Source organism: Hypanus sabinus, chromosome 15 (genome assembly GCF_030144855.1).
Source record: "Hypanus sabinus isolate sHypSab1 chromosome 15, sHypSab1.hap1, whole genome shotgun sequence".
NCBI lineage: Eukaryota > Metazoa > Chordata > Chondrichthyes > Myliobatiformes > Dasyatidae > Hypanus > Hypanus sabinus.
The window spans coordinates 89018563-89035268 of record NC_082720.1 but is presented as its reverse complement, the minus strand read 5'-3'; the positions used below and the strand labels follow the sequence as shown (position 1 = coordinate 89035268).

The window sequence follows — 16706 nt, the reverse complement described above, 5'->3', positions numbered from 1 at the left end:
CAAAGGGGCATAATTTTAAGGTGATTAGAGGAAAGTACAGGGGAGATGTCAGAGGTAGATTTTTACGCAGAGTATTGGGTGTGTGGAATCCACTATCAGGGTGGGGAAGAGGCAGATACATTAGGAACATTTAAGAGTCTCTTAGGTAGGCACATGGATGATAGACAAATGGAGGGCAATGTGGGAGGAAGGGTTAGATTGATCTTAGAAGTTAACAGATGGGCACAACATCATGGGCTGAAGGGTCTGTACTGTGTTGTAGTGATCTGTGTTTTGTTTATTTAGAGGTACAGCCTAATCACAGGACAATTTACCAATTGGTACACCTTTGGACTGTGGGAGAAAACCAGAGCATTGTACCGGGAGGAAGAACTTGTAGATAGCAGCAGAATTGAACACAACTCAGAGACCCTAAGCTGTAACTGTGGTGCCCGAATATTCTTTTTCCCAGGGTTGGAGAAATAAGACCCAGAGGACTCCCTGCCCCACCTTGCTCCCCATCTCACCACTCACCATTTATTTCCACCATCCCTGTAACTTGGTGTGTTGTGACCGTCGATCTTGAGAGTGTATCCCCCTTTTTCCCTGCAGGGGTGCAATGCCTGAAGCAGACAGAGGCAGCCTCAAGGACAGCGGGCAGGGGGAGAGCGAGGAAGGAGACAGCGACAGCGATGGAGGAAGGACATCACCCATCGACCAGCTGCTGGAGGATGGGCTGAGTGAGCTGCTGGCCGGCGGGAGCTGGACGTCACCGACAGGTGAGAGACATCTGTCCTACACCGAGTGGGGAGAAGGGAGCCAATGTACATTTGGCTGAATTTCTTTGTGACAGGGTGGTGCCGAGGGAGCAGGTCTCTGTATCTGGCCTAATCATCTTTTTGTCTCTGTTTTAAAGATAAATCTATTAACACATCAAAAATCACATTACATAGAATTTTAATGTAATAATTTACGATTTTGTTTTTCATTTTTTAGACATTTATTTTATGATTTTATTCCCTGAACATGGGACAATGATTGGAGATTTGGAGGTATATAAAATTAAGAGGGGTAAACACCAGCAGGGTTTTTCCACAGGGTTAAGGGTGAGTTACTTAAGGGGAACCTGAGGGGGAAATTCTTCACTCAAGAGGGTGGAGTGAGTGTTGAAGTGGTGGATGCAGGGTCGATCTCAACTTTCTATTCATTTATCTGTTTGTTTATTATTTTTTATTTAATGATACAGCGCAGAACAAGCCCTTCTGGCTCAACAGGCTGAACCACCCAGCAACCCACTGATCTAATCCAAGGCGAATCACAGGGCAATTTCAATGACCAATTAACCTACTAACCAGTGTCTTTAGACCCACACACTCACAGGGAGAACATACAAACTCTCTACAGTTGATGCTGGAATTAACTCCGAACTCTGAATCCCCTGAGCTGTAATAGCATCAGCTAACTGCTACATTACTGTGGGTTATAGTCTAAAAATAGAATAAAATATGGAATAAATAGGGATGCTCTGTAGCGTAATGTTTTGCAGTACCAGTGACCCAGGTTTGATTCTCACTGCCATCTCTACGTTCTCCTCGTGACCACATAGGTTTCCTCTGGGTGCTCCGGTTTTCTCAAAGATGTACCAGTTAGGGTTAGTGAGTCATGGACATGCTATGTTGGCACTGGAAGTGTGGTGACACTTGTGGGCTGCCCCCAGCACAATAGACAATAGGTGCAGGAGTATGCCTTTCAGCCCTTTGAGCCAGCACCGCCATTCACTGTGATCATGACTGATCATCCACAATCATCCTGCCTTCTCCCCATATCCCTTGACTCCACTATCTTTAAGAGCTCTACCTAACTCTCTCTTGAAAGCATCCAGAGAATTGGCCTCCACTACCTCCTGAGGCAGAGCATTCCACGGATCCACCACTCTCTGGGTGAAAAAGTTTTTCCTCAACTCTGTTCTAAATGGCCTACCCCTTATTTTTAAACTGTGGCCTCTAGTTCTGGACTCCCCCATCAGTGGGAACATGTTTCCTGCCTCTAGCAAGTCCAATCCCTTAATAATATTATATGTTTCAATCAGATCCCCTCTCATTCTTCTAAATTCCAGTGTATACAAGTCTAGTTGCTCCAATCTTTCAACATGTGACAGTCCTGCCATCTTGGGAATTAATCTCATGAACCTACACTGCACTCCCTCAATAGCAAGAATGTCCTTCCTCAAATTTGGAGACCAAAACTGCACACAATACTCCAGGTGTAGTCTCACCAGGGCCCTGTACAGCTGCAGAAGGACCTCTTTACTCCTATACTCAATTCCTCTTGTAATAAAAGCCAACATGCCATTAGCTTTCTTCACTGCCTGCTGTACCTGCATGCTTGCTTTCAGTGACTGATGAACAAGGACACCTAGATCTTGTTATACTTTCCCTTTTCCTAACTTTACTCAGATAGTAATCTGCCTTCCTGTTCTTGCGCCAAAGTGGATAACCTCACATTTATCCACATTAAACTGCATCTGCCATACATTTGCCCACTCACCCAACCTGTCCAAGTCACCCTGCATTCTCATAACATCCTCCTCACATTTTACACTGCCACCCAGCTTTGTGTCACCTGCAAATTTGCTAATGTTACTTTTAATCCCTTCATCTAAACCAATAATGGATCTTGTAAATAGCTGGGGTCCCAGCACCGAGCCTTGCGGTACCCCACTGGTCTCTGCCTTACATCCTCGGACTGTGTTAGTTGCTGACACAAACAACACATTTCACTATGCGTTTTGACATACATGTTCTAATTTTAAATGTCATCTCCTAATAAACCCTTTGCTCAACCTCTTATTCTAGAATGATAAGAAACAAGATTTGCCAGGACTAGAGAGTTTGAGTGAGGGAGAGAGAGTGAGAGAGAAGGGTCAGGCAAGCTAGGTCGTTATTCCTTGGAACATAGGAGACATAGGGGTGACCTTAGGGCCATGTGAACACACACCAGGGAAAGGAACTTTAAAACTAGAGGGCAAAAGTTTAAGGTGAGAAGGGGAAGATTTAAAAGGAACCTGGCTCATGGGTCAGCACCAGCAGCCCATTCACACTTTGGGGGTAACCGCTTCACATAGAGGGTGCCAGATACAAGCTACAAGACAGGGACAATAATGACATGTTCGCACACGGATAAGCACATGGAAAACGTTAGAGGGATGCAGACCATGGGACTATCTTGGTTGGCCTGGTGAGTTAGACCGAAGGGCCTGTTTCTGTGTTCAATGACTGTTTTAAAACACACATGTGTGCCCCAGAGAAGGGGCTGCTGGTGACCATGTAGTGTGTCCCCTCCCTCCCAGGACATGCTGTCTTCTCACTGCTGCCATCAGCAAAATCTTATGACCCACACCACCAGGTTCGGGAACAGTTATTACTCCTCAACCATCAGGCTCCTGAACCAGAGGGGATAACTTCACTTGCCCAATCACTGAACTGTTTTCAAAACCTATGGACACACTTTCAAGGACTCCTCAACTCATGTTCTCAATATTTATTAATTTTATTAATATTTTACCTTTATATTTGCTCAGTTTGTTGTCTTTTGCCCATTGGTTGTTTGTCCATCCTGTAGGGTGCAGTCTTTTATTGATTCTACTGTGTTTCTTTGTATTTACTGTGAATTCCCACAAGAAAATGAATCTCAGGGTTGTATATGGTGGCATATATGTACTTTTCCATTGGGATCAGTGAAGCATCTATCCTTGATAGTAAATCTACTTCGAACTGCATTCCATGTCTTGCTGAAAATGGGCTGCTGGTGCTGACCTGTGTTAGAACAAAGACATGGGAGCAGAGTTAGGCCTTTCAGCCCATCAAGTCTGCTTCGCAATTCCATCTTGGCTGATCCCAGATCTCACTCAACCCCATGCACCTGCCTTCTCACCATATCCTTTGATGCCCTGACTGATCAGGAAACTATTAATTTTCACTTTAAATATACCCACGGTCCATGGCAGAGCATTCCACTGATTCACTACTTTCTGACCAAAAAAAATCTTTACTTCTGTTCTAAAGGTTGCCCTCAATTTTGAGGCTTTGCCCTTAGTTCAGGACACCCTCACAATAGGAAACATCCTCACCACATCCACCCTATTCAGTCCTTTCAACATTTGACAGGTTTCAATGAGATCCCTAAACATCCCTTATAAATTCCAGAGAGTACAGGCCCAAAGCAGCTTGTCATATATTAACCCCTTCATTCCCAGATCATTCTCATGAACCTTCTCTGGACTCTTTCCATTAACAACACATCCTTACTGAGATCCGGGGCCCAAAAATGTTGACAATATTCCAAGTGCAGCCTGACCAGTGTCTTATAAAGCCTCAGCATTATCTCCTTGCTCTTATATTCTATTCCCCTTGAAATGAATGCCAACATTGTATTTGCCTTCTTTACCGCAAACTCAACCTGTAAATTAACCTCCTGGCAGTCTTGCACAAGGACTCCTAAGTCCCTCTGCACCTATGATGTTTGAATTTTCTCCCTATTTAGATAATAGTCTGTAATATTGTTCCATTTACCAAAATGCATTATCATACATTTTCCAACACTGTATTCCATCTGCCACTTTTTTGCCCGTTCTTCCAATTTGTCTAAGTCTTGCTGTAATCACATTGCTCCCTTAGCACTACCTACCCCTCCACCTATCATCATATCATCTGCAAACAAAGCCATCAATTCCATTATCTAAATCACTGACAAACAATGTGAAAAGCTGTGGTCCCAATACTGACCCCTGAGGGACACTACTAGTCACTGGCAGCCAACCAGAAAAGGTCTGTTTTATTCCCACTCACTGCCTCCTGCCCATCAGCCATTTCTCTATCCATGCCAGTATCTTTCCTGTAATGCCATAGGATTTTATCTTGTTAAGCAGCCTCATGTGTGGCACCTTATCAAATGCCTTCTGAAAGTCCAAGTAAATAGCATCCACTGCATCTCCTTTGTCCACCCTGCATCTACCACCTCACTCTACTCCTATCCTGACTGTTGCGTGGCAAAGGCAGTAAACCTGAGATTACACTACTATCCTTGAGGTCCTGCTTCTCATCTTCCTTCCTAACTCCCTGTATTCTGCTTTCAGGACCTCCTTCCATTTTCTATGTAGTTGCTACAATATGTACCATGGCTTCTAGCTGTTCACGCTCTTTTCAGGATATTGTGGACACGTTCAGAACCATGGCAGACCGTGGCACCTGAGAGGCAAACTATCATCCATGTCTCTTTTTCGCATCCACAGAATCACCTATTTGTCCCCCTAACTATAGAGTCCCCTATTACTGCTGCCATCCTCTTCAGTTCCCTACCCTTCTGAGCCACAGGGCCAGACTCACACAGCTGCTGTTGCTTCCCCCAGGTAGGTTCCCCCCCCCACCACCTCCAACAATACTCAAAATGGAGTACTTATTGTTGAGAGGGACTGTCACAGGGGTGCTCTCCCTATCTAACATTCCCCTTCCCTCTCCTGATGGTCCCCATTTATCTGTCTCCTGTAGCCTTGGGGTGACCACCTCCCTGCAGCTCCTGTCTACCACCTCTTCACTTTTCCTAACAAGCCGAAGGTCATCGAGCTGCAGCTTCAGTTCCCTAACACGGACTCTAAGGACTGCATCTGGATACACCTGGCGCAGATGTTTTGGTGAGAATGAACGGCCGGTGACTGTGTCCAATGTCCTGTTTTGTTGAGAGTGGACTGCTTATGCTGACCCATGTTCTGTGTTCTGTGACCTGTGTTATGGTGAGAATGGATGGCCGGTAACTGTGTCCCATGTCCTGTAACCTATGTCTAGTGTCTTGTGTTATGAGATGGATGGCCAGTGACATTCCCATGTCCAGTGACCTGTTATGGTGAGAATGGCTAGCCAGTGCTGACCTGCGTCCTGTTGCTTTTCCAGTGCTGACAGTGGGAGAGAGCGGAGCAGAGAGGCTGAGCCTCGAGGACCTGTGCTGGACATTGCCCTCGACGCTGCCCTCTTCTGACTACAAGGAGAATGTGTTCAGCCCCGAGTCCATGGAGGCAGGAGGTGCCGTGGACGGAGAGAAGGCCATGTTCTCTACCTTTGGCAAAGGCGGGCCGGAGCATGACTCTGGTGCGGGATCAGGCTCCGACTCACTCCTGACCGAGATGAGTGCCCTCTTCCAACAGCTGCTCTCGCAGAAAGCCGAGGTGTATAGACAGCCTGGCCCTGACCTCCTTCGCAGACTGTCTGCCCGCTGGAGCGTTCTGTGTGAGGGGGAGATGTCCTCGGGCCGATGCAGGGGCAGCCGCCTCCCTGGACTGCCGGAATCGCCAACACAGGGACCTGGATCTGAGTAACAACTCCAGTGATGGTGAGTGAATCATCCCATTTCCCTCCCTTTCTCACTCCCCTCTAGCTCCCACAGCAGAATGTACAGTGCAACAGGCTCGCAGTTTCAAACTTCTGGGTGTGCACACCTGACACAACCTCTCGTGGTCCCAGAACATATCCTACACGATCAGGAAAACCTCTACTTCCTGAGGCGGCTGGAGAGACCAGTCAGCCTGACGTCAGTGCTGGGAAAGATGCTGGAGTCAATTATAAAAGAGGAAATTAGGACACATTTGGATAGCAGTAGAAGGATCAGTCCGAGTCAGCATGGACTTATGGAGGGAAAATCATGCTTGACTAATCTTCTGGAGTTTTTTGAGGATGTAACTATGAAAATGGACAAGGGAGAGCCAGTGGATTTAGCGTACCTGGACTTCCAGAAAGCTTTTGATAAAGTCCCACATAGGAGATTAGTGGGCAAAATTAGGGCACATGGTATTGGGGGCAGAGTACTGACATGGATTGAAAATTGGCTGGCTGACAGGAAGCAAAGAGTAGCGATTAACGGGTCCCTTTCGGAATGGCAGGCTGTGACCAGTGGGGTACTGCAAGGTTTAGGTGCTGGGACCGCAACTGTTTACAAGATCCATTATTGGTTTAGATGAAGGGATTAAAAGTAACATTAGCAAATTTGCTGATGACACAAAGCTGGGTGGCATTGTGAAATGTGAGGAGGATGTTAGAGAATGCAGGGTGACTTGGACAGGTTGGGTGAGTGGGCAGATGCAGTTTAATGTGGATAAATGTGAGGTTATCCACTTTGGTGGCAAGAACAGGAAGGCAGATTACTATCTAAATGGAGTCAAGTTAGGAAAAGGGGAAGTACAAAGAGATCTAGGTGTTCTTGTACATCAGTCAATGAAAGCAAGCATGCAGGTACAGCAGGCAGTAAAGAAAGCTAATGGCATGCTGGCTTTTATAACAAGAGGAATTGAGTATAGGAGTAAAGAGGTCCTTCTGCAGCTGTACAGGGCCCTGGTGGGACCCCACCTGGAGTATTGTGTGCAGTTTTGGTCTCCAAATTTGAGGAAGGACATTCTTGCTATTGAGGGAGTGCAGCGTAGGTTCACAAGGTTAATTCCCAGAATGGCGGGACTGTCATATGTTGAAAGTTTGGAGTGACTGGGCTTGTATACACTGGAATTTAGAAGGATGAGAGGGGATCTGATTGAAACATATAAGATTATTAAGGGATTGGACACGCTGGAGGCAGGAAGCATGTTCCCGCTGATAGGTGAGTCCAGAACTAGAGGCCACAGTTTAAGAATAAGGGATAGGCCATTTAGAACAGAGATGCGGAAAAACTTTTTCAGCCAGAAAATGCTGGATATGTGGAATGCTCTGCCCCAGAAGGCAGTGGAGACCAAGTCTCTGGATGTATTCAAGAGAGAGTTAGATAGAGCTCTTATAGATAGCGGGGTCAAGGGATATGGGGAGAGGGCAGGAACGGGGTACTGATTGTGTATGATTAGCCATGATCACAGTGAATGGCGGTGATGGCTAGAAGGGCCGAATGGCCTACTCCTGCACCTACTGTCTGTTGTCTATTGAGAGAGCTGGACTGTGCATGACCCTTATTAATTTTTATTAACACACTATAGAAAACATTCTATCTAAATGCATGTTTGATTTGACCACAAGATTGTTGTGGGTCAAGCTAAGAAACAGCGAGGGTACAAAGACCCTGATGGAAGTTACAGATCTTCGAGCAGCAGCAAAGGTGTGGTCTACAAATCACAATGGGAGAGAGAAAATGCATGTCAAAAGGACAAGGTTACAATAGTCATGGGGGATTTCAATATGCAGGTAGATTGGGAATAACAGGTTGGTGCTGGATCAGCTATTTTGAACTGGGTGTTATACTACGAACTGGAATTGATTAGAGAGCTTAAGGTAAAGGAACACTTAAGAATCTGTGATCATAATATGATCGAATTCACCCTGCAATTGGAGAAGAAGCCATGGTCAGATTTGTCAATATTACAGTGGAATAAAGGAATTACAGAGGCACGAGAGAGGAGTTGGTCAGAAATAATTGGAAGGGTACACTAGCAGGGATGATAGTGGAGCAGCAATGGCTGGAGTTCCTGGGAGCAATTTGAAAGGCACAGGATAGATACATCCCAAAGAAGTAGTACTCTAAAGGCAAGATGATGAAACTGTGGCTGACAAGACAAATCAAAGTCAACATTAATGCCAAACAGAGGGCATATAATAGAAGAAAAATTAGAGGGAAGTTCGAGGTTTGGGAAGCTTTTAAAAACCAACAGAACATAACCAAAAGAGTAAAAGAAGATAAAGATGAAATACGAAGGAAGCTAGCCAAAAATATTAACGAGGATGCCAAAAGTTTCTTCAGAGATATAAAGTATAAAATTGAGGCGAGAGTGGATATCGGACAGCTGGAAAAATGCTGCTGGAGAGGTAGCAATGGGTGATAAGGAAATGGTTTACAAACTGAGTAAGTATTTTGCATTAGTCTTCATTGGGGAAGAGACTAGCAGTAAAGAGGCACAGAAGTGAGTGAAATTGTCATTACTAGTGAAAAGGTGCTTCAGGAAACTGAAAGGTCTGAAGGTGGATAAGTCACCTGAACTAGATGATGTACACCCCATAATTTTGAAAGTGATGGCTGAAGGATTGTGGAGACATTAGTAATGATCTTTCAAGAATCAATGGATTCTGGCATGGTTCCAGAAGACTGGAAAACTGCAAATGTAACTTCACTCTTCAAGAAGGGAGAGAAACATAAGAAAGAAAATTATAGGAATTAGTCTGACCTCAGTGGTTGGGAAGATGTTGGAGTGCATTAAGGATGAGGTCTTGAGATACTTGGAGGCATATGATAAAATAAGCCAGTCAACATGGTTTCCTCAAGGGAAAATCTTGCCTGACAAATCTGTAATTCTTTGAAGAAATAACAAGCAGGATAGACAAAGGATAATCGTTGATGATGTGTACTCGGATTTTCAGAAGGGCTTTGCCAAGATGCCACACATGAAGCTGCTTAACAAGTTACAAAACCAATTGGTATTACAGGAAAGAAACTAAGATGGATAAAGCAGTGGCTGCTTGGCAGGAGGCAAGAGTGGGAATAAGGGGAGCCTTTTCTGGTTGGATGCCGGTGACTAGTGGTGTTCCTCAGGGGTCGGTGTTGGGCCTGCTTCTTTTTACATTACACGTCAATGATTTGGGTGAAGAATTGATATCTTTGTGACCAGGTCTGCAGATGACATTAAGTCAGGCGGAGGACCAAATAGTGTTGAGGAAGCAGAGAGGTTACAGAAGAACTTAAACAGTTTAGGAGAATGGGCAAAGAAGTGGCAGTCTTGGGAAGCATGTGGTCATGCATTTGGATAGAAGAAATAAAAGCTTTGACTATTTTTTACACCCTGTATGGGAGGCTCTCAGCTTAAACACCTGACATAAGCTACACAACTCAGATGGTAGTGGAAAACTGAACATGAAACACCAAACAGTACAGCACAGGCCCTTCAGCCCACACTGTTGTGCTGACCTTGTAACCGACTGGAAGATCAATCTAATCCTTCCCTCCTCCATGTTTCTATCACCCATGTGTCTATCTGAGTTTTTAAAATGCCGTAGTGTATCTGCCTCGACCACCACATTTCACCATTCTCTGCAGAAAATCTGCATGTACCCCTTCCATCCCCCGTTTGAGACGGTGGGTTTGGTTTGTGGTGATATAATTCAGATTGCCCGGTATGGGGAAGGAGGGACCCCACTGAGAACAGACAAGTGTTTGGTTGTGACTCTGGCTTGGATACGCTGGATTACACAAAAACTGTGGGTGGAGGGGTGGGAGGATTATTATCCACTGGTACAAACACATCTTTAGCCTTGCTGGAAACATTTTACAAGTTGGACATGCAGGCACTGGCCTCTCTGGGATTACTGATCTTTGTAGAATACCCCCTTTCACACCTGTACCTCAGTACAGTCCTGAGTGCTGTACTCCCAACTTGTCTTTTGGAACACCACAACACTGAAACAGACCCCCTGGTTCATCTAGTCTGTGCCAGAACTGTGATTCTGCCTAGTCCTATCACTCTGCACCTGGACTGCAACCCAACCCATTCACATACTTCTCTTTTCAAAGACAGTAAGGTAGTGGTGTGTGACACCATTACAGCTCGAAGCATTCTGGAGTTTGGAGCTGAATTCCATCACTGTCTGGAAGGAGCTTGTACTTCCTCCCCATGAACTGTGCCGGTTTCCTTCCATGGGCCAAGGATTTACCTGTTTGTAGGTTATTGTAAATTGTCCTGTGATTTGGCTAGAGTTGCTGGGCAGCACAGTTCGAAGGGCCTGTTCTGGGTTGTATCTCAAAATTGAAATTGATCCTGCATGCATCACTTGCATTGGCAGCTCAATCTACACTCTCACCACCCTCTAAGTGAAGTAGTTACCTTTCAGGTTCTCTTTAAATATATCACCGTTCACCCTTGACACATGACCTCACCCAGCATCAGTGGAAAAAGCCAGCTTGCATTTACCCTAGCCTTACCTCTCATTTTGTTTCCAGTACCTCTATCAAATCTCCCCTCATAATCCTGAATAAAATCATAAAATGAATGCATATGTAAGTAATTTATGCTTTGATGTCTGTGAAGAGTTGTTAGCCTCACTACTATTTCATGGCCTCTTCTCTGTTTAGGTCTCGGCAGTCATTCATGGCAGAGGAGAAGGGAGGATCTGTGGAGCAGATTGACTCTGTTTCTGGTAATATCTCCCCATCAGTTTCTTCAGATGCCGGATGAGGACCCTCCACACAGTTGGCTGCTTTGATTGTCAACGTGGTTTGCCACTGTCTCCCCAGGAGGTCATCGGAGGTTCTCCTTCCAGCACCAGCCGAGGGCTATTATCCAGAACACCATTCCTTTACCTCCCAGAACAGGACCAATATGGTTCCTCTGCTCAGTTCCAGGACCAACCATCGTCTTGGGTAGACTCACAGGATAAATATTTCACACTGGACTTCTCTGACTGATGGATATTTCAAACTATCTCAGTTAAATATATTTTTCTATACTATTTAATGATTTATTTCTGACCAGTGCCAATAATGTTATATTTTATTTTCCATCACTGTTTTATTACTCAAGTTGCCTAATGTATATTTTGCTGTTAACAATAAAATTTGTGATGTTTTTTGTGGAATTAAAGAGTGGACAGGTTTCTTGTGAAGCTGAGAAAGGCTGATTGGTGTCTACTAATATCACAGTATTCCTCACTAATGACTTCTCCAGGTAATACATAGGAACAGAATTAGGCCCATCGAGTCTGCTCCACCATGGCTGATTTATTATCCCTCTCAACCCCATTCTCTGTAACCTTTGATGCACTGACTAATCAGGACCCTATCAAACTCTGCTTTAAACTTACCCAGTGATTTGGCCTCTGCAGCTGTCAGTGGCAATGAGTTCCATAGATTCACCTCCCTTGGATGAAGAAATTTTTCCTCATCTCTTTTCTGGATGGATATCCGCTGTGCCCTCCGGTCCTAGACTCCCCCACTATAGGAAACATCCTCTCCACATCCACTCTATCTGTGTCCTCTGGTCCTAGACTCCCCCACTATTGGAAACATTCTCTCCACATCCACTCAATCTAGGCCTTTCAATATTCGATAGGTTTCTGTGAGATTTCTCCCCCTCACCCCCACCCCCCATTCTTTCAAACTTCAGGAATACAGGCCCAAAGCCATCAAGCACTCCTAATACGTTAACCCTTTCATTCCTGGAAAAATTCTCGTGAACCTCCTCTGCACCCTTTCCAATGCCAGCACACCTCTTAGATAATGGGTTCAAAACTGCTTGCAGTGCTCCACGTTATGTCTCTCCAGTGCCTGATAAAGTCTCAGCATTATACCTTTGTAACAGAAAGCTGAGCAGTGTAAGGATGGGGCTAGGGAAGGTACTGACATTTTAAATGAGATCTGTGATTGGAAAGCTGGAAATATAATTAGCTCACACACCCTCATGGAGGAACTCAGCAAGCCAGGCAGCATCTATGAAGAGGAATAAATAGTTAATGGTTCAGGCCGAGATCCTTTATGAGGAAACCTCTAGAGGGTGCAGGCTGATGGACTATGCAGAGTAACAATTCGGCACTGGCTGACAGGCCTATAGTGTTTGACACTCTGATAATTTCCAAGTTACATATGTTTATTGAAAAATGCTTACTGGCAACTTCAATAATACCTGAATGAATCTGTGCAGAGTAATGCACAGAGATCAGAGTGCACTTTCCCCCAACAACAGGACAGCGAGGCCACACGGTAATGCACAGAGATCAGAGTGCACTTTCCTCCAACAACAGGACAGCGAGGCCACACGGTAATGCACAGAGATCAGAGTGCACTTTCCTCCAACAACAGGACAGCGAGGCCACACTGTAATGCACAGAGATCAGAGTGCACTTTCCTCCAACAACAGGACAGCGAGGCCACACGGTAATGCACAGAGATTGGAGTGCACTTTCCTCCAACAACAGGACAGCGAGGCCACACTGTAATGCACAGAGATTGGAGTGCACTTTCCCCCAAGACAATAGGACCAGAGACTCTGACTCACCGCACTGGTGGCTGAGAATGAAAAAGAGTAGTAAGCCATTGAATATCACACAATGCATCTCTAAACCAGAGGTTCCCAACCTTTTTTATGCCATCAACCAATACCATTAAGCAAGGGATCTGTTGGGAACTCATGCTCCAACTTGTGTTCCCAGGTTGGGATCTTGTACTCCAAACTAACATCAAAGATCCCCACCATCTGGACCATGCCATCTTTTCACCAATTAACCTACTAACTTGCAAGTATTTGGAATGTGGGAGGAAACCCAGTCACGGAAAGGCACAGAAACTCCTCAGAGAGCAGTGAAGATCGAATCTGGGTCACTGGGGCTGTAATAGTGATATATTAACCAACAGGCTACTGTGCCACTCCACCATCTTGTAGAAATTGTGAGAATTTCAGCACCTGTGAGCACACTTTCCATGGTATCTACATGACAAGAATCTTTCACAAGTCATGTACCTGCACATACAGCTGGGTGATAAAAATTAAAGCCCATGTGGGTATATTGTAAACCCCTTTTGGCCTTTTTTTTTCTTTGCCCTCTCTGTGTCCTTAGCTATACAATACAAAATTATGATGGGTACAGATAGTGGAAATTCGAGCAGGTTTTTTCCACTGAGGTTGGGAGGGACTAAAACTAGAAGTCATAGGTTAAGGGTGAAAGGTGAAATATTTAAGGGGGATCTTGGAGGGGGGGGGGGTGTCTTCACTCAGAGGATGTGAATGTGTGGATTGAGCTGCCAGAGCAACTGGTGGATGTGGGTTTGATCTCATCTTTTAAGAAAAGTTTGAATAAGTACTTGGATGGGAGGGGTATGGAGGGCCATGATCGAGGTGTGGGTCAAATCTCCCTCATTCTCCTATGATCCAGGGAATAGTCCCAAACTATTGAAACTTTCCCTATAAATCAGGTCCTCAAATCCTGGCAACATCTCTATAAACTTGAACTTAGCCTATTTGTACAAGTGTGGCCACCCACCATTAACATTACATGGTCCAAACAGCTTAAAGCCCTATTACATCATTTTGACATCCTAGACATAGGACAGCTCAGCTCAGCACAGGCCCTTTGGCCCACAATGTTGTGCAAACCTTTTAACTCATTCCAATATCAATCTAACCCTTCCTTTCCGCATAACCCTCCATTTTCCCATTATCCATGGGTCTATCTGAGATTCTTTTAAATGTCCCTACTGTATCTGGATCTACCACCACCCTTGGCAGCGTGTTCCACGCACTCCCCATACTCTGTAAAAAAAAACTTACTCTGTCATCCCCTAAGCTTTCCTCCAAACACCTTAAAATTATGCCCTTGTATTAGATATCTCAAGCATGATGACTGAAACATGGAGGGCTATGGGCAGTGGAAGAGGAAAGGGCTAGATTGGTCTTAAGAGTAGATTAAGAAGTCGGTACAGCATTATGGGCCAAAGGGCCTCTACTGTTTTATGTTCTATTTGCAATGGTTGAACCAAGACTCTGGGGTGGGGAAGTGGTGGAATTAAAAAGTAAGCAAAAGGATATTCCAGGATATCCCAGGACATCAGGATATCCCAGCTGTATGCTGATTTCTGGGAATGAACAACTATTGATGCGAGGTAGAAATATGAACAGAAGTCTTGTGTTTTAGATAACCAGGGACGGGAGTTACCATGGTGAAGGGGTTAGAGGTTGTGAAGGGAAACTAGTGAACAATCTACCCCATCCATCTTTCTTGATGTCCTCAGAGGTGTTCCAGCCTTTGGCTGAGATCTTGGGAACTCTCCTCATCTGTGGAGGACAAGCCGAATTTAAACTGTTTTCGAAAGCAGATCAGCAGCAACATTAACTGCTAATGAGTCCCAGATAATTAGAATCAAACAGCAAATCAAAATTAGAATCCCTGTATTTAAGTAACATCACTCAGGAAAGGTCTAGAACACTTCGCCGGTCAATGTAACATGAGGGTTACACCATCAAATCTGATACAGTATAACAAAAGGGGGGCGGGGGGAGGAGATTCAGCCACAGAGTCCATTCTGGCCCATCCAAAAGTAATCCAATTTTAAAAAAATTCTCACATTCTCATTCACTCTCCCGACATTCTACCACTTAACCACCAGGGGCAAATGAGAGCGGCCAATTCACCCACACAACCTGCCCCAGAGTCTGGGATTGAACCAGTGTCAGGTACCTACATCACAAGCTTAAAGGTGCCAAGGGAATTGGGGTGCATAGGAGGCCGGGCTGCTTGGGATTCTACAGAACAGGAGCCTGCAACCTCAGAGGCACAGCAACAGGCAGGATAAAGAGTTAAAGCGCATTGCTCTCCTGTGAGGAGAGAAAGAGAGCAGGGAACCATCTTGCTTCTGGGCGCTCTGCGGCCTTAACCTGGCAATAGAGAATCAAGCAGTCTGGGTAGCAACAGCGGAGGCAGACACTGGAGTCAGCAGGAGCTGAAAGCTGGAGCAAGCTGATGGAGGAACTCAGCAGGTTGAGCACATCTGCAGACGCTGGGCAGCAGAAATCCTCGAACTTTGCCCGTCCAAGGAGCATTAATCAAGGTGAGAAGATCCTCTGGCCATGAGGCGATGGAGCACACACAGGCCTCTGTGGCACCTCTCCACACAAATCATCCCACACCGACCAGGAACGTGCGGCGATCCCCGGGGAACACCACATGGCAGCCCGTCTCAGAGGGGTTGGCAGTGACTCGGAGACCCCCACTGCTGAGTGGCGTGGCAAGGAGGCAGCCTGTACTCCACGAGTGGTGCAGGGGGGTCAGAGCTGCGTCTGGTGGAAGGGAGCCCGGGTCGGTTTCACTGGCCCGCTGCCGAGGGAGCGGTGCTCTCAGCGTGCCCTGTGCTTGAAGACATGGGGAGGACATCACACACCTCAGAGGATCGGAGTCACGGGTTGGGGTCAAACCATCTGCAACGATTAAAATATAAAGATTATCTTTGTGACACATACATTGAAACATAAGTGTTTCATTTATATCAATAAGCATCATTTATATCAACAGTCCCAGGATGTGCTGGGTACAGCCCGCACGAATCCATTGGATAAGACGCAAGAGCAGAATTGGACCATTTGACTCATTGAATCTGTTCTACCATTCAATCATGTCTGATTTATTATCCCTTTCAAATAAATTGTCTTGCCTTCTCCTTTGACATGTGACCTTTGACACCCTGACTAATCAAGAACTTATCAAACTCTGCTTTAAATATACCCAATGACTTGGCCTCCACAGCTGTCCGTGGCAATGAATTCCAGATTTGCCACCCTCTAGCTAAAGAAATTCCTCCTCATCTCTTTTTGAAAGGAATGTCCTTCTATTCTGAGGCTGTGCCCACTTGTCCTGGATTTCAAGAGGTTGCAGAGAATTATAGACTCAGCTAGCTCCATCATGGGTACAAGTCTCCTCACCATCAAGGACATTTTCAAGAAACAACTTTTGAAGATGGCATCCATTATTAAAAGCCCTGACATCCAGGACATGCCCCTTCTCACTGCTACCACCAGAGAGATGGTACAGGAGCCTAAAGACACACACTCATCGATTCTGGAACAGTTTCTTGCCGCCCGCTATCAGATTTCTGAATGGACAATGAACACTACCTCATTCTTCCTTTTCACTGCTCTCCTTATTTTTGCAATGTATTGTAATTTTATACCTTTGCACAGTACTGCTGGTATAAGACAACCATTTTCTCATATTCTGGTTTAAGATGATGCTGCTGAA

At 45.3% G+C, this 16706-nt stretch overlaps 2 protein-coding genes across 2 annotated transcripts in view; one reads left to right on the top strand and one right to left on the bottom strand.

Annotated features, from left to right (window-relative positions):
- The window catches only part of pcdh12 (protocadherin 12), a 41347-nt gene extending 26643 nt beyond the window's left edge, over window positions 1-14704 (top strand). Inside the window, exons 4-6 of the mRNA XM_059990687.1 lie at window positions 592-758; window positions 5925-6360; window positions 11059-14704. Coding sequence (XP_059846670.1) covers window positions 592-758; window positions 5925-6346 — 589 coding nt within the window. The 3' untranslated portion in view covers window positions 6347-6360; window positions 11059-14704. The remainder of the gene's footprint in view (window positions 1-591; window positions 759-5924; window positions 6361-11058) is intronic.
- Window positions 14705-14846: 142 nt separating this feature from the next.
- dele1 (DAP3 binding cell death enhancer 1) overlaps window positions 14847-16706 on the bottom strand; it is a 68613-nt gene continuing 66753 nt past the window's right edge. Inside the window, exon 13 of the mRNA XM_059990688.1 lies at window positions 14847-15889. Coding sequence (XP_059846671.1) covers window positions 15591-15889 — 299 coding nt within the window. The 3' untranslated portion in view covers window positions 14847-15590. The remainder of the gene's footprint in view (window positions 15890-16706) is intronic.